The sequence below is a fragment of the Aedes aegypti genome, chromosome 2 (assembly GCF_002204515.2).
Source record: "Aedes aegypti strain LVP_AGWG chromosome 2, AaegL5.0 Primary Assembly, whole genome shotgun sequence".
NCBI lineage: Eukaryota > Metazoa > Arthropoda > Insecta > Diptera > Culicidae > Aedes > Aedes aegypti.
The window spans coordinates 221144277-221167536 of record NC_035108.1 but is presented as its reverse complement, the minus strand read 5'-3'; the positions used below and the strand labels follow the sequence as shown (position 1 = coordinate 221167536).

The following is a 23260-nucleotide window of genomic DNA, read 5'->3' as shown; positions in this document are numbered from 1 at the left end:
AAGCTTACAAAATGTAGCATTAACTGCCAAAATAGCGTTTTTGAGCGGCCTGTCTGTTATACATTTCGGACATCAAATATACATTTTGGACACCCTCATATAAATATAATTTGGACAGGCGCGTTATATCAATATCTATTCAATGGTTTCTTATAAAGACGGTCATATCATAATTTTTTAAGAGTTTACATGTGACTTATGCATTTTTTCGCTTATTGGATGTGTATATTAGTGATAATCAATAATTTCATTTAATGCAAGCAAATATCATCAGATCCACGAAATATGCTTGCAAGTATGCATGCATGCGACATTCCAGTGCGTTTCGTCAGATGGCCAAATTATATCAACTGAACAAAAATCGTAATCTAATTTGGACACCACCTGATTTATGCCTTATATAATCATGTCGAAATTTTAGATGAACTTAGCTTCAATTTTAGATATATTTTATCATATTCCAACCTTTAAACTCTTTTATGAATGCCAGTTCTGGGCGCTATTATTGCGTTTAATGTATGTTCTTGATATCCTCTTGCATTCGTAGGTTTCACAGATGTTCTGTTGATACAATTTACAATTCACATACATAAATTGCTCATCATCTCATTGTAAATGAGCATAGAACGACCAGTCTGTCCAAATTATATGCATGTCCACCCAGTCAACACGAAATCGTATACGATAATGCATAAGAGTACAAAAGTGGAGGCGATATACGTACTTGCGCCATTAGGATACATGCAAAATGTACGTATATCGCCTCCACATTTGTACCCTTATATCTTATCATATGCGATCGTGTGTTTATTGGGCAAGTTATATACGTTACCCTACTTCAGGGATGTCAAAAATATTTGTTTTGCGTATGACATAGGCCTCTCCACCAAAGAACGAAGTCTGCGTGTCATCTGTAATAGATTGCAAAAAAGTTGGGATATTTTTTCTTCATATTTGTAAAAATGGAAGATTCCTCCTAATGCTTCTAAAACTTAACTAATCATATTCTCACATAAACCAAAAGCTCTTTATTTGAAACCTTCAAGTAGACCAGTTGTTACGATGAGAGGGATCCTAATCAGGGTTGGGAAAAAAATCTGAAATTCATTCTACAGTAGCCAAACAAAGCCAATCGCAGTCAGCGAAGCCAGTGAAACTCACGCCTATCGCTGCTGTAGGCAAAGAGCCTTGAAAATTGCAAAACACCCGTTGCTAAAGGCAACTCAAAATTACTGTAGAAAAATGTTCCATGGACCAATGCACGGGTTCACTATTTGACGTTTGAGCGGTGCCGAATTCACTCGTTGCCATGGTCACGTAAATAACACGGCACCGTTCAAACGTCAAATAGTGAACTCGGGCATCGGTCCATTTCCCGCTGCATTTCCCGCATTTGAAGCCTTCAATGACACTAACGATTTAGAAAATTCATGCACCCAATATGGACCAATGCACGAATTCACTAATTTGACGTTTGAACGGTGCCGAGTTCACTAGTTTCTATGGTCACATAAATAACACGGCTCCGCTCAAACGTCAAATAATGAACTCGTGCATTGGTTCATAGGCTACTTAATGAGATTCACGATGCTTTCCCAGTACAGTAGTTTACTGGGAAAGCCACGTGATTTTCGCGAAATTCAAGCCTACTAGTATTACCATTCCCAGCACTGATTCTAATAAATTGGTCAGATGAAGTAAAGTATCTAGGGCTAGATAATGCTGTATCAATATGGACTAGTTATTGTCATACCAGGAAGAAATCGCTGCAGAGGATAAAATTTTGGAAATGTAAAGTACTAATGTGTTACATAGAATATCCAATGTTGAAACATTGGAACAAATGTCGAATGAAATTATAATTAATTTTTAGACAAAAATATTTGCAATCTTCTACTGACACGATTATTGCATTATGGAGTTAGGTTTTTCTTCTTCTTCTTATTGGCATTACGTCCTCACTGGGACAGAGCCTGTTTCTCAGCTTAGTGTTTTCATGAGCACTTCCACAGTTATTAACTGAGAGCTTTCTTTGCCAAAGTTGCCATTTTCGCATTTAAATATCGTGTGACAGGCACGATGTTACTCTATGCTCAGGGAAGTAAAAGAAACTTCCATTACGAAAGATTCTGAACCAACCGGGAATCGAACCCAGACACCTTCAGCATGGCTTTGCTTTGAAGCAGCGGACTCTAACCACTCGGCTAAGGATGGCCCCCATATAATTAGGTAAAGTTAATTGAAAGCTTTTTATTCTTATAAACAGATGAAATCAACTTACCTGTAAAAACGGCAAATAAAATGTAATATGTTCAAGATGATAGTGTTGCCAAACACCAAAAAAATAAAAGAATTCAAAAAAGTTCATCGAATTGAATTAAGTATTAGAAATTTACAAACCTTAGCAAGAAAAAAATGTTAAGAAAAAAAATAACATTTATTCTAAAATAAACTTGTTACTTCTAATGATATACATTAAATGACAAATCATTTCAAGCTTACACAACTTTTTTGAATTCTTATTAGAAGCGAAATAAAAGCAAATATGCATGTAGGTAACGCAAATGCATACAACCAGCACGAGTCAACCCTGTTGGACCGACATCGAAATGCCAAACTCTTATGAATGTATACGACCCAGACCATAATATAGTGTGCAAAAGAAGTGTAAATGTTTGTATCAACTACTGTACAGATGTATAATGCTGATATGTTGATCTGCCACACATAGCACAGAGGTACCAGCTATGGCATTGGTACGAAAGGCAGATTCGGCTGTCTGTCTGTCAGTCGTGAAAGTGGCATGTTTTGAAGAGGCCTAATACACCACAGCGTTTTTTTGTTTTATTCCGTCCTCTACTCATATTTCATTATCAACGATGTATATTTGGTAAAGTAAGGATTAGATGTTATCAATACCGTGCAGTTCATTTTCCAATACCTCAACGCTCGGGTGAGATTCTCTTGACATCCCGTAACTTTGCTTGCAATTACTAGTGTTATGCAAAGTTCAACGCTATCATTACATTACGTAGATTTTTTTCGATAATGAACGCAACGATGAGAGTGATATGAAGAATTGACGAGCAGTTCAGAAACAAAAAGAAACTACAAAACTGGTGTACAGCAACGTATAAAGAATTCAAGACACGCAATTGAGACACGGTCCAGGCTTTACGAAATGGATAGCCACGACCAATCGGAGTCAATAATACTCTATGCACCGGAAGCAAGTGCAAAAATTGTCAGCACACAACGACCAAGAACGGTAAGTAGTAAATGTTAATTTTCGGGAAGCGATACTGCTATAAGTGGCTGCCCTTCAAAGTGCGAAAGTAGGAGAAAATGTGCCTAAGCCTTTAACGTAAATAGAAATAGTACAGCTACCTCCATACATAGGCAATTCGTAATTCATAACAAAACAAATGCAACCAGTGAAACTCGTTTGTATCCTGAAACGATAGAATAATACTTGTTCTGCAAGCTGGCATTGAGAGCAGGTTAGAAGTGATTGATAAACCTACGATACAGTTTAAATAGACCAGCCCATTAACAGTAGGTGCATTCAAAATGCATTTGAAGTCTAGTTTACACGATAGTTAGCATACTATTGTTGTATTACTCTGGTTCATTCAGGAATGTGTGCCAATTCACATGCAAACGACAAATGTTGATAGATCATTCGCGTCGAATATGCAATGTTGGATCAATAATGGATATACATAAAGAGAATTAAGGTATAGACAATAGGCGCCGTTAACTGAAGAAATGATTAACCTTACGTTCAAAGTTATTATTTTCATAACATTTTTTTGTTTGTTTTACTCTCAATAAATTTGAACCTTTGGTTCAGCATTCGTTTTTAATGATAACAGTTAAATTCAAAAGTACGCATTAATACCATGTGATCTCAATAAAGGTATCCCGAAAAACGGAGATGTACAGCTTCAGTGGCATTGAAACAACAAATGAAATCAATTTATCAACAAGACACTTAATTATTGTCATCGAGGTGATAACGCTTCCACAATTCAAATTTAGGAGCGAAGATGCTAATTCGGTGCTCCCCCATTAACGAGGTACTTTTCGTGCTCTCACAAATTCGATAACCGACTGACACGATAAGGGATTTGCTGACCCGTGATTACAACCACTAATTATGTACACTTTCGGTTTTCGTCCGGTAGTGAAAATTGCTAAGAAATTGCTTCTTAATTGCTCACCAGACCCATATCTCGTCTAAAGAAACTGACTGATACGGCGCTCAGACACGGTAAGGTTCGATTGGCTCAAACGGCCTCAGTAATTGCTAGTGATCGGGCTTGAACGGGTGCTTAGTGAGTGCAGAGTATGGAGTTGGTTTAAATCAAGCACTTCAGAAGCTGTTAATTCGTAACGCGTATCAAGGGCAACATTGTTGTGCATAATTTTCTAAACAATGGATAAAACGGCTACTGGTAAAGAAGTACGTATAGTGTGTGATTGTTTTGTTCGAGGTGCATGAATAAATCAAACAAAATGTTTGGCGCTAGAAAAAACTTCATTGTATCAAGATATTATGACGGTTATTTCGCCACGGTATTCCTTAAATTGTTGGTATCAGCAAATTTGATTACTGTCGCGTGTATGATACGGGATTCATTTGATAGACAAGCCAATAATAGGTTTGAGCGTTCATTACATTTTATGCAATTCCACACAATCTCGTGGATCATTTCAATGAAATCGAATTAATTCCAAAATTTCCGTTCCATTTCCTAGAGAAATAAATTGTATATTCCATTGTTGAAGCGTTATTCATCATTTTTGAACAATAAACGAATCTTAAAAGCCACTGGACTCGGTTCACCAATTGAGGGATTTAGTTGGACTTATTGCGTCATTTTTTCTTATTTTAATCCTCTTATACCCGCATTTAAGCTTTTGGATTTTTTTTTTGTATATTTTCATAGCTTTCAAATCAAAATGATTATTTTTGTGTCCAACTGGTTGAGCCAAAACATGCATATCAATAAAGATTTTAACATGACATTCGAAGTCTTTTTGTATTTTCAAGTTGTTTGATTTTTTCCTATAACCTATAAATGATTGAGTCTTATTTAGAGTGTTTTGCATAAATTTTGTACATATTGGAAAACACCTCACAATCAATCTAGCAAAGAAGACCAGCTTTAACTATTTTTTTTCGTTAGTTACATGCCAAATAAAATATGTTGAAATAAATCTGTTTCGTCCAGGATGCACCGGCCTTACGTTGTGTGTGCGTTTTCTTTTTACATTTCTCGCATAACTTGTGATCTCGTCCTAAAAGCCATTGGTAACCGAGTGTGTAGCTCCTTGTTTCTAAGCAAATGAATGGCCCAGGATGGAAATTATTACCACTGGACGATATCATCGTGGCATTGTTGAATAACGTGTAAATCCATTCGTTTGCTCAATAACAACTAGCTACACACTCGGTTACCAATGGCTTTTAGGGCGAGATCATAAGTTATGCGAAATTTCATCAATTTCTTATATCTAGGTGTTCTGTGTTAGGCAACAGTATCATCCTAATTTCGTAAAACAAAATTAAACTTTTATTACATTTTGTTAACAACATATTACATTTCATTTGTCGTAGCAGTTCAGAATTTTTTCAGGTGAGTTGATTTCACTTGTTTATAATAGAAAAAAACGCCTTCAATTTACTTTACCAAACTAAATCTAAATATATAACGCATTAATCGTGGCAATAGAAGATTGTAACGATTTTTGCCTGAAATTATTGATTATTTTATTTGACATTTGTTCCAATGTTTCAACATTGGATATTCTATGTAACTCGTTGGTACTATACCAGGGAAGAAGCCTCAGAATCATTTTCAAAATTTTATTTTGTTTTCTCTGCAGAGCTTTCTTCCTGGTGTTACAACAGCTAGTCCATATTGGCAGTGTTGCTCAGACTCATTTCCCCGAAAATAACATTTTCCGAACTACGAAGCCACGAATTACTACAACCATGCTCTATCCTCCTAAGATAGAAAAGTAGATGGTTAAGCTTGAGTACTGCACACAAAATCGATCAATTTTGATCCCAGAGAGCCACAATTCAAGTTTCGGTGAAATGAAATGAGTGAGTGAGTGAGTGCGAATCATTTCACCGAAACTTGAATTGCGGCCCACCGAGATCGAAACTGTCGGATCCCACATACGAAACACTCAAGCACAACCACCTCCCCCTCCATCTCAGGAATACAACGCACAGTTATAACAGTTCATGGCTTCACAATTCGAATTTCGGGGAAATGAGTCTAGTCAACACTGCATATTGGTACAGCATACAACATGGCTGGTCTGAAAATTTATTTGAATATCAAAAGCTTGTACTTAAGACAAAGTTTTGATTTTTTATTAATAAGTGGATAGATACATTTTACATATTTGTTAGATTTGGCTTGAATGCCCTCAATGTGATTTTTGAAAGTTAAATTCTTATCTAGCATGAGCCCTAGATACTTAACTTCATCTGACCAATTTACTGGAACCCCTCTCATCGTGACAACATGTCTACTTGAAGGTTTCAAATAAAGAGTTTTTGGTTTATGTGGGAATATTATTAGTTGAGTTTTGGAAGCATTAGGAGAAATCTTCCATTTTTGCAAGTATGAAGGAAAAATATCCAAACTTTTTTGCAATCGACTACAGATGACACGCAGGCTTCGTCCTTTGGCGGAGAGACTTGTGTCATCCGCAAACAAGGATTTTTGACATCCCTGAGGTAACCCAGGTAAGTCAGATGTGGAAATATTGTATAATATTGGTCCCAATATGCTGCCTTGAGGAACACCAGCTCTTACAGGAAGTCTTTCAGATCTGGAGTTCTGATAATTAACCTGAAGTGTACGATTTGACAGATAACTTTGAATTATTCTAACAATGTATGTTAGAAAATTAAAGTTTTTCAACTTTACGATCAAACCTTCATGCCAAACACTGTCGAATGCTTTTTCTATGTCTACACTGAGGAAACGGAACGTATGAGGTACATAAGATTTTCTTATGGAATAATGACATAAGAAGTATTTTGTTTTTCATTCGAGAATCTTATAACATTCCATTGCAGACTTATGAAACAATACTTTCATAAGAAACTCGTTTTGGTTATCATACGCATTGATCATTGGCTTTCATAAGACAATCTAATGGAGTACGATTTCCTTTACAATATCATACGAAAATCTTATGAATTACGTGGAGCGATGGTAATAACATAATATTCACGATTGAGATTCATAAGCGCGCGTATGACAATTATTATTAACACTTGTGAAAAACAGTCGACTTCCTATCGAAAAACACGTAAGAATTTCATACGAATTTCTTATGAAATAAAGACATAAGAAGCATCTAATGAGACTCATGAGAAAAACTTGTGAACTTCCATCGATCATTGCGTTCATAATATAAATGGGTATAATATCATAAGATACTCTTATGAAGGATCATAGATATCAATTATGGAATTCTTTTCGACCATTATGTATTTATTTGAATTTAGGAAAATAAAGATATTCATAAGATCTCTAATGACAACGACAAGAATTTCTTGTGAATATCGGACGTTTTGTATTTCATAAGACTCTTATGAAAGAGAGTAAACCAGTCGAGAAATCAATTCACAAGCGTTCTCTTATGAAATTTGTACGCAATTTCTGGCTCAGTGTAAAAGAGCAAGACCAGTAGAGTAGCCTTCAGATTTGTTGAAACGGATCAAATTTGTTACACGTAAAAGTTGATGAGTGGTCGAATGTCCATGGCGGAATCCGAACTGTTCATTGGCAAAAATTGAATTTTCGTTGATGTGGGCCATCATTCTGTTCAAAATAACCTTTTCAAAAAGTTTACTGATGGAGGAAAGCAAACTGATTGGACGATAGCTAGAAGCTTCTGCAGGATTTTTGTCTGGTTTTAAAATTGTAACAACCTTAGCATTTTTCCATTTATCGGGAAAATATGCTTATTGAAGACATTTGTTGAATATATCAACTAAAAATGATAAGCTACTTTCTGGAAGTTTTTTGATGAGGATGTAGAAAATTCCATCATCGCCAGGAGCTTTCATATTTTTGAATTTTTTAATAATAGTTCTCACTTCTTCCAAATCAGTCTCCCAGGCATTTTCGAAAACGTTCTCTTGATTGAGAATATTTTCGAAGTCCTGAGTAACTTGATTTTCAATTGGACTAGTAAGTCCTAAATTAAAATTGTGCGCACTTTCGAACTGCATATCAAGTTTTTGAGCTTTTTCGCCATTAGTTAGTAATAATTTGTTTTCCTCTTTCAATGCCGGTATTGGCTTCTGGGGTTTTTTCAAGATTTTAGATAATTTCCAAAAGGGCTTAGAGCCAGGGTCCAATTGAGAAATTTTATTTTCAATTTTTTTGTTTCTTAAATCTGCAAAACGTTTCTTGATTTCTTTCTGCAAATCCTGCCATATAATTTTCATAGCAGGATCACGAGTGCGTTGAAATTGCCTTCTCCTCACGTTTTTAAGACGGATCAGGAGTTTAAGATCATCGTCTATAATCACGGATTCAAATTTTACTTCACATTTTGGAATTGCAATGCTTCTGGCTTCAACAATGGAATTTGTTAAAGTTTCAAGAGCATTGTCAATATCAAGTTTAGTTTCTAAAGAAATGTTAACATCAAGATTAGAGTCAACATACGTTTCATATATATTCCAGTCGGCTCGTAAATAATTAAAAGTGGAGCTGATAGGATTGAGAATCGCTTCATGGGATATTTGAAATGTAACAGGCACATGATCAGAATCAAAATCAGCATGAGTAACTAATTGGCTACAAAGATGACTAGAGTCGGTTAAGACCAAGTCAATCGTAGATGGATTTCTAGAAGACGAAAAACTTGTAGGGCTATCAGGGTATTGAATTGAGAAATATCCTGAAGAGCACTCATCAAATAAAATTCTGGCGTTGGAATTACTTTGAGAATTATTCCATGACCGATGTTTGGCATTAAAGTCACCAATAGAAAATGTCTTTATTTTGATCTACCTACCGTCACTACACGTTACACACTGAAAGTGAAGCACTCAGATTTTTTTTAAATGTTAATATGAGATTTTTCCAAATTCTATGACTAAGATTGCTACGGTTTCCATTGTTGAGCGATTGATAAAACTATGCGCGAGCATATTATCCTCTCAAATTGCGTGTACGACTTTTTTTGTGTAAATTCTTTAATGAGCACAACAATTTCAGAAGAAATTCTCTAGTTAACCTTAAACCAAATAGATTTTTGGATGATACTTTAGGTCGAACTTTACAGCAATTCTTCCAGACATCTCAGGAGACTTTCTTGTAGAAATTATTGGAGGTTTGTTTAACTGAAAGGATCTATGGAATAGTACCTTGGAGAAATTCTTGTAAGAAGTTGTGAAGATTTTCTGGATTGTTTATAACTTTCACATGAGTTAATTTGAATTCTTCTTTTTAGTTTTTCTCTTCGATTTTCCTGTATGAATCGATGAAAAAATACACATATTGTGAAATAACAAAGCTGGTTGATTTTGAGTTTTGAACGAATTATTTTAATATCAATAATTAAGAGACGTTACAGTTAATAGCAGCACCTCTTATCAGTTTTGCACAAATCGCGTTTTTTTTTTCGAACGATTTTGTTTTAAAAAAACTGTGTTTGGTTAGAAGGTGCATCAAAAATCAGAAAAAAATATATTCAACAGTGCCGATACGATAACTGATCAGACTATCATATACTTTAATAGAAATTTTAAGCTAATGTATATTAAATATGAATAGGAACAAAAAAAAAATCGATTCCAGTTGTGGTCGATATAGAAATAGTAAAAAAAACAACAATATCTATGTATTGATTTAAAATTGATGTTGCCTTTCGAAAAGTATGACATTTGGCTTAATTAAACCTGAAATGTGTAATTTTTATTCTTATTAAAAAAAAACAAAATCACCTGAAAAATTGTAACTTCGTGAAGTTGTGGAAACGAAATCATATGTTTTTTTCCGAATTTCGCAATTTTGTCAAGAGCAAAGCAAAGCTAAATAAAATGTTAAACAATAATCTATGGACAAAATCTTAGATACTTAAACATGTCACGGCAAAAGAATTCGATAAAAATATTTTCTACTTGTTATATTTCCACAAAACAAAAAAGTAAAATATGCGCTGGCCAGGTAAGCATTGATTTTCTAAAATGAAAATTGAATTTGAATTTGATCAAAAAATGGTCGTGACTATCAATTAAATCGCCTAAAGAAAAATGCAAATAATACGTTTAGCATAATGGTCGTTTGGCATAATGGCCGTTTGGCACAATGAGTGATTTTAAAATAACTGTTTCCATCACAATATATCGTATATACAGTATTGGACAGAATATACGACGCAATGACCATTTTTCTAGTGCCCAGAATAATCTTAAATTTTCACCGCAACTTAAAAATAACTTCAAATTTACTAAGCTAAAAATTCAGAGTTTTTCATAAAAAAATCTTTTGAGTTATCATAAATTTTGATAAAAAAGGTAAAATATGAATTAAAAATAATTCTTAAATGGAAATAGTTTGAGTAATAAGGACTGTTCATTTCAGTAAGTGGACACGTATTTTTTAAAGCAAACTGTTTATTTTCGAACAAATTCATGAGTTCTCTTGAAATACATGGAAATCAAAGTAATCTCGACCAAATTCACATAAGTTTGAACATTTATTGAGCATTCCTGGATAATGCTTTGACTTTTCTCTTGATGCCTCCCATCGGGTTCTGCACAACTTTCTTCGTAACTTTTCTTTGTGTTGCTTATCACATTTTCTTGAAAAAATCCATGGAACTTGCTTATCTTCCATCCTTCTTAACATGTTGTTTGATTAATGCCCAATATTTCCAAATGGGGCGTAGTTATGGGCAATTCGGTAGAATCTGCCATATTTCAACAAATTCGACTTTTTCCTTCTTGATCATCTCCAATGTAGCTGAAGCATAGTGAGTCAATGCCAGGCCTGGCCAAAACGATGATGGCTTGTTATACTTTCGGTAGATGGACAGAAGACGTTTTTAAATGCATTCAGTTCTGTAATTTTCGCCGTTGATTGAACCCGTTGTGAAAAATGTAGTACTTTTCATACCGCAGGAGCAAATTGCTTGCCATAAAAAACTGTTTTTTTCCCAAATTTTTCTGTTCGGATGTATTGCACGTCGTCATAAGCATCTGTTTTCGATACGTTGTCGAAAAATTGGAATTTGGCCACTTCACGATTTAAGCCAAATCTCGGAACGACAGCTTTTCTGAACACCATTTGTGCAGAATAAATCTGCGTGTCGCCATGGTAAACCGACCTATCGCTTAGAATTTACAACTGTTTCATGTCAACTTTCTTCTGCTGTCAAAATAAATACCTGCGTACACACTGAAACAAAATTTGAAATTTTTCCTTGGAATTTTCACACCAAAATGTTAACAATTAGGTGTCCACTTTCTTTAATGAACAGTCCTTATGCCCTTCTGCAAAAATATTTAATTGAATGAGACACACAACTTTGAAGTATACCATTTGACAATAAAAATGATTGTTTTCAAAAATTTCCCAAAGTAATTTTCTAGTGGTATTAAATGGTATAGTACTTAATTTTGACATTTTATTTACTTTACTCTTGAAAATAGCCTATGCTAAAAGGAAAACAAAATTAATGAATACTTGTTTTTAATTATGAATCGTGGTTTTACGGCTAACCAGCCGAGTGGAAGTTTAACAACTACCGAAAAGCTAAACATTACATATAATTTGCAATTGGATTAGATGGACAAATTGATGTGAAGATTTGCGACAAAGGTACACGTCTTCTCAGTGAGAATCGAACTCACGACTCTCCGATCTCTAGTTGGGGCGCGTTACCACTACGCCATGAGAGGACACACATCAATTTGTCCATCTAATCCAATTGCAAATTATATGTAATGTTAAGCTTTTCGGTAGTTGTTAAACTTCCACTCGGCTGGTTAGCCGTAAAACCACGATTCAAAATTAAATACAAGTATTTATCGAGCAACGGACTCATGTTCCGTAACCGGTCGTTTGAGAACGTCGCGACCCATTGGAAGCCCACACAATAGAAACCTCAGCCTGCGCAGTTGATGGCTAGTGTAGTGTGCTATTCCTATACCTAAAAAACAATGCGCTCTCGGGCTAGGCATTGGATATATATAGAAAGCGTTGTGTTTGGATGGGCATCTAATTCTTCCGAAAGAGGTGCACTTTGCGAAAAAGATTATTGAGCTGAAATCGAATTCAGGTTAACTTATGCGTTCATGAGTCCTCTCATGGCGTAGTGGTAACGCGCTCCAACTAGAGATCGGGGAGTCGTGAGTTCGATTCTCACAGAGGAGACGTGTTACTTTTTCGCAAAACTTCACATCAATTTGTCCATTTAATCCAGGCCTGCCTAACGTACGGCCCGCGGGCCGCATCCGGCCCGCGACCTCATTTTGTGCGGCCCGCAGAGGGTTCGAAGATTCTTCTCATATTTGGCCCGTTGGCTATTCCACCAACCCGAAGAGCATACCAAGACTAATCGTTTTAATTTACATTTTAGTTTTAAGCTAACATTTTAGCTCGGTAATTGTTTATTTTGTGAATGATTTGAGTTCTTAATTTTAGAATCTGGACATTTTGCAGCTAGATTTAAGCACTGTCGATTGCAGTTTTTATAAAGGTTAAAATTGTTCTACATAAAAATCTGACTTGAGGTAATGATTTGAGGTTCATTATGAGAAAAAACACAAATATCAGAATAATATTATTGGGATTACAACAAAAATATTTCTACCGTGCCTTCTTTCAACATTCAGTGAATGAAGCCTGAACATAACTCATTGTCAAAAGGATAAATTTTCAAACAAAATTTCACTAAATCAAGGCTCAAACTTTCACAGAACTTTGGAAGTAAATTTTACCAACAGCTGGGCGTGATTTAAAACGTAATTTTCTTAAATCCTGGAAAAGGTTACCATATAACACCATGTAGGATTTTGACAGAATCTTAAGCGAAAAAATTATAGAGTATTGAGCAGGTTTGTTTTTGTATACTGGTAAGCATTCACAACGTTTTCAAGAAAGGATTCCGGAATGATTATTGGGTGAGATTTTGAAGGAATCTTAGACACGATTCTTGTAAAATCCTGAAAATTCCTACCAAGATTTTCGTAAAAGTTAGTTCAGGGTTTTAAAACATTCTGGGCCATTCTGATAATACTAGGTTGGATTCTGGAAGAATTCGGAGTATGATTTTATATTGTGTATTTTTTTCACTAGTGGACTGCAAAGTGCGGCTTCATAAGCGCGAAAATGCGAATAAAATTGCGGGATTTCATCGAATCATGTTGGTGTCTTCAGAGCACTTATTCTTTGGCCTGTGATGGATAACCCCGCTGAAGACACCGACTCGATTTGATGCAGTGATGCATTTTGAACTGAACGCGAGCCAAATGTGAACGAGCCTTTTTTGAACGAGAACGCAGTAAACATTGAACTTTCGTGCAAAATTTTGTCAATGCTCAAGAACGCCCCGTTCACTTATAAATGCTTACTGCAGCCAAAAACATGAAAAAAAACACGTCAAACTATGTTGAATTCATATCATTCCAAATTGATGGTACCATCGAGGTTTCCTAGCATATTTTGTATGACTTTTGCATGGCAATGTATTGTGTATGAGCCTTGGGAACAATTTTCTTTCTGCGTTCATTTTCAGCTCCCATGGGTTCATTTTTTTGAACTGATCAATGTTCAAGCCTACTTGATCCCTCGTTCAAATATTTCAACTGGAACGCAAACTGAACGCGTTCAAATGCAACACTGATTTGATGTAATCGCGCACTTTTATTAGCGTTCCCGCACTTGTGAAAACTTCTGCGATAGTCCAGTGGTGAAAGAAATGCGCAATATAATCCTGGGCATTATTCTGACAGGATTTTAAATCTCTGGTGTACTCAGGTCTTTCAATATAGGCTGGAATTTATTTCATAATTTTTAAAAGAGGCTTTCACTGCTTTCACGATATCTAGCAGAATGTTTCATTTGTTTTTCGGTTTTTCCAAATGAAATTTGCTTCGTTCACCAATTTTTGACATATTTCTTGAACTTCGTTCACTAATTTTTGTCACACTTACTGTGTTTATTTTATGAGAACATTACGAGTGATGAACAATTTTGGAACTTAAGGCAAAAATACTTCGAAGCTAAACCTCGAATTTTCAATATCACAAATATAGGGAACTAAACAACCAACAAAACAACTAAATCTGCTGTAGTGACCAGTCGATCAAATTAACAGCGAACGATTGCCTAGTTTTCTAGATTTGTGCATTTGAAAATCCAAGGTTTGGTTTTGTCAGATTTCATGCACATATTTGAGCGTACAAAAATGTGGCCCGCCACACAAATTTTTTTCTGCGATTTGGCCCGCGGTTCAAAAAGGTTGGGCAGGCCTGATTTAATCCAATTGCAAAGTATATGTAATGTTTAGCTTTTCGGTAGTTTTTAAACTTCCACTCGGCTGGTAGCCGTAAACCACGATTCATAATTAAAAACAAGTAAGGTACAGTGGGGGAAGTGTATCAGTGGGGTAAGTGGATCATTCGTCAATATTAAGCATAAATACTTGAATATGTTGAATGTTTTTGCACCATTGCTTCGTTTTAGGTTATATTATTACGCCCACACTGATACAATTGCAATACTAGTACTACACGTACACTAACACAAGCAAACTTGTTAGCTGCAAAAAATAATTTAATTAAAAATTGTTTTCCATCAATCAAAAATCCATTGTATTTCTGTCTAAAATCGAATACTATTATTTTTCTCGACACATGGTGAGCATTTCAGTTCTAATTGAATGAATCACGATGAAAAATATGTATTTTTATAAATAAATTCAGATATATTATACATGGTACACTTACCCCTACTTTTTAATGGGGTGGGGTAAGTGGATCAAGTATTATTATCATTTATTGGTAGACTGCTTACGAGAATTTTAATAAGTTTTAATATCAGCAAATGTTGTTTTCCTTTATTTTTTCCATTCCCAGCTTAAATTCGTCAAATTGACCATAGAAAATATGAATCATTCCACCTAAAAGTTTTTTTTCACCTTTCTGACTCAAAAAAATATAAAAGAATAATAATTTCAAAATTCACACGAAACTTTTCGTGGTTTATCTAAACTGTGTTGCAAAAGAGCAAAATATACTAATTTTCCAACTGAAAGCATAGTATCGTACCTAATTTGACCATATAAATTGTTCTAGACAAATGATACAAATATATTCAAAAATAGAATAGAATAGAAGGATTTCAGTTTGTTATTCAAAAGTTAATGCAACTAATATTTTTAAACTACGAATGTTTTTTCGAAAACATCGTTAGGAATAATCCTACAATACTTCTGTATAACTTATGTGTATAAATGGATGAATTTTCTCCAAATTATGCTAGTTACAGTGTCTTTTTTTGTTTGAATTAGTGTGAACCAATGTATACATATTTTTCATAATATTTCTATTAAATATAATTTTTTATTAATTTGAAAGTATTAAAATGTAACATTACTAGCACTAATAACAAAAACGAGAGTAATATCATTCTTACTATACATAATTACACCACATTTGTTTTGAGAACAGATTTTTTTATTGGTGATCCACTTACCCCACCATGGTGGGGATCATTTGGCGCAAATTTTTAAGTCCCTCATACTCAATACATAACAATCAGAAAAATCGAAATAAATGACGATTCGAAGTATATTAGTCCCTCATTTATTATCCACAGTAAAAAGTTTGAATTACATTATTCACGTTAGCTGTACGTAACAATGAAGTTGACTATTGATTTTTCTGTATCCACTTACCCCACGGTACCTTATGTAAAGTTTTTTAATTTTACGATCAAGCCTTCATGCAAAACACTGTCGAATGCTTTTTCTATGTCTAGATGAGAAGACCAGTAGAATAGCCTTCAGATTTGTTGGAACGGATCAAATTTGTTACACGTAAGAGTTGATGAGTGGTCGAATGTCCATGGCGAAATCCGAACTGTTTATTGGCAAAAATTGAATTTTCATTGATGTGGACCATCATTCTGTTCAAAATGACATTTTAAAAAAGTTTACTGATGGAGGAAAGCAAACTGATTGAACGCTAGCTAGAAGCTTCTGCAGGATTTTTGTCTGGTTTTAAAATTGGAACAACCTTAGCATTTTTCCATTTGTCACGAAAATATGCCAACTGAAAACATTTATTAAATATATCAACTATGAATGATAAGCTACTTTTTGTAAATTTCTTGATGAAGATGTCTAAAACTCCATCATCGCCAGGGTCTTTCAAATTTTTAATTTTTTCATTAAAAGATCTCACTTCTTCCGAATCAGTCTCCCAGGAATTTTCGGAAAGATTCTCTTGATTGAGAATGTTATTGAAGTTCTGAGTAACTTGATTTTCTATTGGACTATTAAGTACCGTAATCCGGGGTAACATTGATCGGAATGACTCATCTCGTAATAAGTTAGTATCATCATTTATTGATGAAACATTTCCAAAGCATGAACGTTGCTTCTCTCTTTTTATTTATAAGCTATTAAAAATTAGGGTTTGTCAAGTTTGCGAAACAATGATTTCAATGGTTGAGGATTACGCTACCGGAGATTCATGTCTCACATAAGTTCTGCAAGCGATATGAGCAAGTAAAATGCGGTTCTCACTAAAAATGGCATCCTCAAAATCGATTCCGCTGTCAAAACTTTTATAAGTATGTTCAATTACGCAACATTAACGAATTATTGTTAAGAATGTAGAATTCCCTTAGGAAATTGCCTACCCTTTTTCGTATTCCGCTGTTCGAGATATTTTTAATTTTAAAATAACTCAAAAAGTAAATGAGATGTAAGCGTTTGGACATCATATTCGGTTTCAGGGGCCACGATTTAAGTAAGTAACGACATTTTCAATATTACCGAACGTTGTTTACATAGATTGATCAATGTTACCCCATATCAGCTAAAAGAAAAAATCACATAAAACATTTGTGTAAACATGCTTAAATCTTTCAAAAAACAAAATACATTATATAGTCACGAGCTATGGGGGGTAGTACTTGTTTTAAAATACAAAACTCACAACATTTGCATTATTGAATGAAATATTTAAAAAAATATCCTAATAACTGATCACTTACGGTACTTAATTAAAATTGTGCGCGCTTTCAAACTGCATAGCAAGTTTTGTTTGTAAAGAAATGTTAACATCGAGATGACAATCGGTGTATGTTTCATATATATTCCAGTCGACTCGAAAATAATTAAAAGTGGAGCTAATGGGATTGAGGAACGCTTCATGGGATATTTGAAATGTAACAGGAACAACAGAATCAAAATCTGCATGTTGGCTACAAAGGTGACTAGAGTTGGTTAAGACCAAATCAATCGTAGAAGGGTTTCTAAAAGAGGAAAAGGGGGTGTAGGGCTATCAGGGTATTGAATTGAGAAATATCCTGAAGAGCACTCATCAAATAAAATTCCATGGGGTAAGACACTCATTAATATTGGTATTAATATCCGTTAATACGGATTAATATATATTATATTGATGATATCATTGAGTTACCTACGATTTTCCTAAAGACATCTGACAGTATCTTGAATTTAAGACAATGATGGGGGTTTATAAACAAGAGGCTAGGGATCGTGGATTATATGTCTTGCCGATCTGACATACCATAGGAGACAAATTGCATCGGAATCGAGTTGCGGAATGACCCGAAGATCGTAGGAAGATGTGAGGCATTAATAACAATGGAGCTTCACTGAATGTGATGCATCGTACAAGGTGCCAGTCTCCTTACAGCCAGACTCCAGATGGATGTTGGCATCAAACAGTGTGGTCTATGTTGCATCGGACGGATTTCTCATATTTTTTGCTCAGACGATCTGACGATAAACACATTTTGTTTTTTCATATAAATAATAAATTTGCCTTGGCAACTCCGGCAACAGGCAAAAAGCAAAACTCCATGCATACTTGATAATCTTCTCAATATCAATATTAATATCATTAATAAATATTAATATTTTGATACTGGATCTTGTGTCCTGCCCCATGTAAAATTCTGCCGTTGGAATTACTTTGCGAATTATTCCATGAGCGATGATTAGCATTAAAGTCACCAATGACAAAAAAATTGACTTATTGTGAGTAAATTTCCACATGTCATTTAAAGCAAATTACTAGCTGCCCAGTGTTTCAACACAAACACCCAAAAATTCAAAAACTTTGGTTTTAAATGACAAAAAAAGTTGCTGTTCCATACCTATATGAATGATGATTGCAACTCCCCCACCCTCGGTACTGCCCCACGCTCCCCAAATCGATACGCACTTGATACGCCCTCCTAGCTCGCCGGGCTCAACGCCTTCTTGTACTAACCGTATTCGAAGCGAACACCATATTTGCAGGGTTGCTGTCGGCATTCTTGCAACATGCCCTGCCCATCGTAACTTTCCAGCTTTGACCACTTTCTGGATACTGGGTTCGCCGCAGAGTTGGGCGAGCTCGTGGTTCATCCTTCGCCGCCACACACCGTTTTCCTGCCAACCGCCAAAGATCGTCCTAAGCACCCGACGTTCGAAGACTCCAAGTGCTTGCAGGTCCTCCTCAAGTATCGTCTACGTCTCATGCCCGTAGAGGACTACCGGCCTTATGAGCGTTTTATACATGGTACATTTGGTGCGGGTGTGAATTTATTTTGTTCGCAGCTTCTTGTGGTCGCACTAGTAGGCGCGACTACCACTGATGATGCGCCTCCGTATTTCACGCCAACGTTATTGTCAGCCGTCAGCAAGGATCCAAGGTAGACGAACTGTCGACCACCTCGAACGTATCCCCGTCTATCGTAACACTGCTACCTAGGCGAGCCCTGTCGCGCTCGATCCCACCAGCTAGCATGTACTTTGCCTTGTACGCATTCACCACCAGTCCAACTTTAGCTGCCTCGCGTTCCAGGCGGGTGTACAGGTCTGCAACCGTTTCAAATGTTCGGCCGACAATGTCCATATCATCCACGAAGCAAACAAATTGACTGGATCTCGTAAAAATCGTACCCCGGCTGTCAAGCCCGGCTCTCCGGCTCGTAAGCTTCCCGGGAAAGCTGTTCTCGTCCATGATCTTCCATAGCTCTACGCGATTGATGCTATCGTATGCCGCTTTGAAATCGATGAAAAGGTGATGCGTTGAGACCTGGTATTCACGACATTTTTGTAGGATTTGCCGTACAGTAATGATCTGGTCCATTGTCAATCGGCCGTCAACGAAGCCGGCTTGATAACTTCCCACGGACTCGTTTACTACAGGTGACAGACAACGGAAGATGATCTGGGATAATACTTTGTAGGCCGCACTTAGAATGGTAATCGCTCGAAAATTCTCACAATCTAACTTGTACCCTTTCTTGTAGATGGGGATTATTACCCCTTCCTTCCACTCTACTGGTAGCTTTTCTGTTTATCAGATTGTGCCTATCAGCCGATGTAGTCCAATGGCCAGCTTCTCCGAGCCCATCTTTATGAGTTCAGCTCCGACACCATCTTTTCCAGCAGCTTTATTGTTCCTGAGCTGGTGAATGGCATCATTAACCTCCCACAAAGTGAAGGCTGGTTGCTTTCCATCACCCGCAGGCATTTCCTCCGTTGTCCCGTCTTTCATTGCCTGTGTTCTCAGCGCCATTCGGGTGTTCGTCGAAGTGTTTCTTGCAGCTTTCGATCACCTCACACTCGTCCGTCTAAATGCCCCCATGCTTATCCCTGCACTTCTCGGCTCGCGGCACAAAGCCGTTGCGGGATGCGTTGAGCTTCTGATAGAACTTACGTGTTTCTTGAGACCGGCGCAGCTGTTCCACCTACTCACACTCCGTATCCTCCAGGCGGCGTTTTCGTTTTATCTTGAAAGAGGCGGTTCTGCTGTTGCCGCTTCCATTTATAACGTTCCACGTTGAGCCAGCACCCTTGCTGCAGCATGACCGCCCGCGCTGCATTCTTCTCCTACAAAATCAGTCATTGTCCATTGAACCAATCGTTCCGTTGACTTCGTCCCATGTACCCGACGTTGCTCTCAGCTGCATTATTGATGGCTACTTCCACTATTCGCCTCGAGGTGCTGCGCGTATGCAGCTGCGACATCCGATTACTTAAGCCACTCAAGATCATATTGGAGCGGCCGTCGGTACCGAACGTTGTTAACTACATAGAGTTTCGGGCGCAGGCGATAGGCCCTGACGTCGATAATGTCGGAGAAGTGCCGTCCATCAATCAGAACGTGGTCGATTTGTGATTCTGACTGCTGTGGCGATCTCCAGGTGTATAGGTATGTAAGGCTGTGCTGGAAGTAGGTGCTACGAATGGCCATATTCTTAGAGGCGACGAAATCAATGAGTCGTAAGCCGTTTTAGTTTATCAGTCGGTGGGCGCTGAACTTTCCAAGTCGGTCTGAATTCCTCCCCCTGACCAACCTGAGCGTTTAGATCTCCTATGATGATTTTGACGTCGTGACTCAGGCAGCTGTCGTATTCGCGTTCGAGCTGCGCGTTAAAAGTGCCTTTATTATCATCAGTGCTTCCGGAGTGATGGATGTGCACGTTTATTATGCTGAAGAACCGGGCCTTCCTTAGCCGAGTGGTTAGCGTCCATGGCTTCAAAACAATGCCATGCTAAAGGTCCGGGTTAGATTCCCGGTCGGTTCAGGATCTCTTCGTAATGAAAATTTCCTTGACTTCCCTGGACATAGAGTATAATCGTACCTGCCACACGATATACGAATGCGAAAGAAAACAAAGAAAGCTTTCACCTTATAACTGTGGAAGTGCACACAAGAAAACTAAGCTGAGAGGCAGGCTCTGTCCCAGTTAGGACGTTAATGCCAAGAAGAAGAAGAAGAAGAACCAGCCTTTGAGCCTCAACTTGCACATTCGCCCATTGATCATCACCCGATCACGTGCTTCTTCATATCACCTATCACTAGCTGTTCCCAGCTCATGTGTGCTTCCGCAGCTCTGGTAGATGGTATGGTTTTTTCTAAATGGTGTTCGCACCATTGATCCTTTCCAACACACTTCCTGCAACGCTACGATGCCGATTCCGCAATCCTTCGGATAGGAGTTGCTGGGCAGGAGGCTTAGGACCGCACAGAGGGGTCTATTTTATTCCTGCAGGTACGCGAGGTTTTTAGCTTAAACGGATGTTTGGTTATCCAGATTTGTGCTCTTGAAAATTTGAGGTTTGGCTTCGATTCATCTTCACCTTAACTGTAGCTAACGAGGGGTCCATCAATACAGTTTCAATACTTACTTAACAGAAACTTCCGAAGCATAAATTTGAACATTTTGAAAGATCAAGTGCAAACAGTGAACCGGTCTCAGTAAGAATTACTCAATATAGTAATTGGATTGTTGTACGCTGAAGTTAATTTTACGTGTTTTTTGCAAGGTTTTCTTACGCAGTTTTTTAAACGGTACCGCGTTTATTCAAAAACAGACGTTAACCCTCTAATACCCAAATTTTTATTTTCGATCTATATATCTTTATATGTATATATCATTTTTAGTTATTTAAAATCGTTCTAAACACGTTTTGGGCAATGATTTATATTCATTCGCAAATCAATGAATTTTTATTTTTAAACGTCGCTATCCTTTCTTTATTTTTTCTTGAAGCCTCTTCTAGATACTGATTTTTGGCAGTTAAATTTTTTAAATGTATTAAATTTTTATTGTTTTTCTGGACATATTTTTATTTTCTGTATAAATAACGGAAAAACAGGTTTGAAATTATTTAAATACCACCAAGCTGTTCTTCTGTGATAGTAGAAAAATATAAAAGGTACGATTTTTTATATTACACGTTAAATGAACCCCATGCATATAATACAATATAATACAATAAAGTTTCAAAAGTCAGAAAAAGCTTTTCTTATATGCGTGTTATGAGTCAAGGTTTAAGCCAAAAATTGAATAATTTTGATTTCCCAACTACGAAAAAATACACAAAATTCCAAAATGTACCCCGTCTAAAGACGGGGTTGGGTTTTAGAGGGGTGATTTTTTTTTTAAATAATATTTAAAAGAAATATTTTTTTTTCCATACAAAACAATATTCTACAATATGATTCGTATTGTCATGAAAAGTCGAAACACATGAGGTCTATTTTTACGTCGTTTTTTTGATTAATGGGTTTTTTTCACGCTGTTCTTTTTTACGCGAGGCATCGATCGACGTAGAAAAAACCTTAGTGTACACGTTGAACAATGTTACACAGAGTTAACTACGACTCACACAAAATTTTACGCTTTTGTGGTAACACATAATTTGTGTAATTTTTACACTTCCTGAGAAATCGATGTTGTGCAGATTATTTCTTCTGCTAACACATGGACAAACATTATTTGACCGATATTTATAAGAAACCATATGATTATAGGGAGACCAGGTGGATGTTATTCAATTGGCAAAGGATTTTAAATAATATCAACGGGATGATTTGGTTATTGAAATTATTTATAGTTTTAAGCAAAACCTTAATGTTAAAATGTAGGTCATGTAAAAAAGTTGTATTAAAAAACATGTTCAAACTTTAATGTATAAATGTCATATGTGTCCGTATTATTTCTGGTTCCATCCGGATGTTGCTCGAATTGTCGCCCATTTATGATGCGTGGAAAAAATGGTCATAAATATGGCAATAAAATAATGATGGTAATAAAATTCCGATACCCTTGCAGGAAGCAAAATGGACCTTCTGGCTATTGACCGCTGGTATTTCCACCACTTTTGGAGCAGCAATACCGACAGGCTACAACATTGGAGTGATCAATGCACCAGCAAATGTAAGAAACACAAATTATCGCTAATGTTAAAGTTAGTATGATCTAACAGTCGCAATTTCTCTTTTCAGTTCATAAAAGACTGGTGCAATGAGACGATATTTGAAACCTATGGAACAGTTCTTACCGAGGGTGAACTGGACACGTTTTGGGCAGTTGTAGTATCAATCTTCCTAATTGGTGGGGTCGTCGGTTCACTTGGTGGAGCGTGGTTAGCAGATAGACTTGGACGGTAAGTTCTTAAGTGACTTAATTAGAGAGTGTTTAATTTTAATTTATTTTCGTCTTTT

The 23260-nt window shown here is 36.4% G+C and overlaps 1 protein-coding gene across 3 annotated transcripts in view; it reads left to right on the top strand.

Annotated features, from left to right (window-relative positions):
- Window positions 1–2737: 2737 nt before the first annotated feature.
- LOC5567698 (solute carrier family 2, facilitated glucose transporter member 3) overlaps window positions 2738–23260 on the top strand; it is a 31431-nt gene continuing 10908 nt past the window's right edge. The window contains exons 1-4 of one of the 3 annotated variants that reach the window (XM_021844093.1): window positions 2769–2953; window positions 3036–3268; window positions 22869–22973; window positions 23042–23202. In XM_021844093.1, coding sequence (XP_021699785.1) covers window positions 3182–3268; window positions 22869–22973; window positions 23042–23202 — 353 coding nt within the window. In that variant the 5' untranslated portion in view covers window positions 2769–2953; window positions 3036–3181. Of the gene's footprint in view, window positions 3269–4304; window positions 4466–22868; window positions 22974–23041; window positions 23203–23260 lie in introns of those variants that run through there. The other 2 variants (XM_001651812.2, XM_021844094.1) reach the window with 2 other exon arrangements.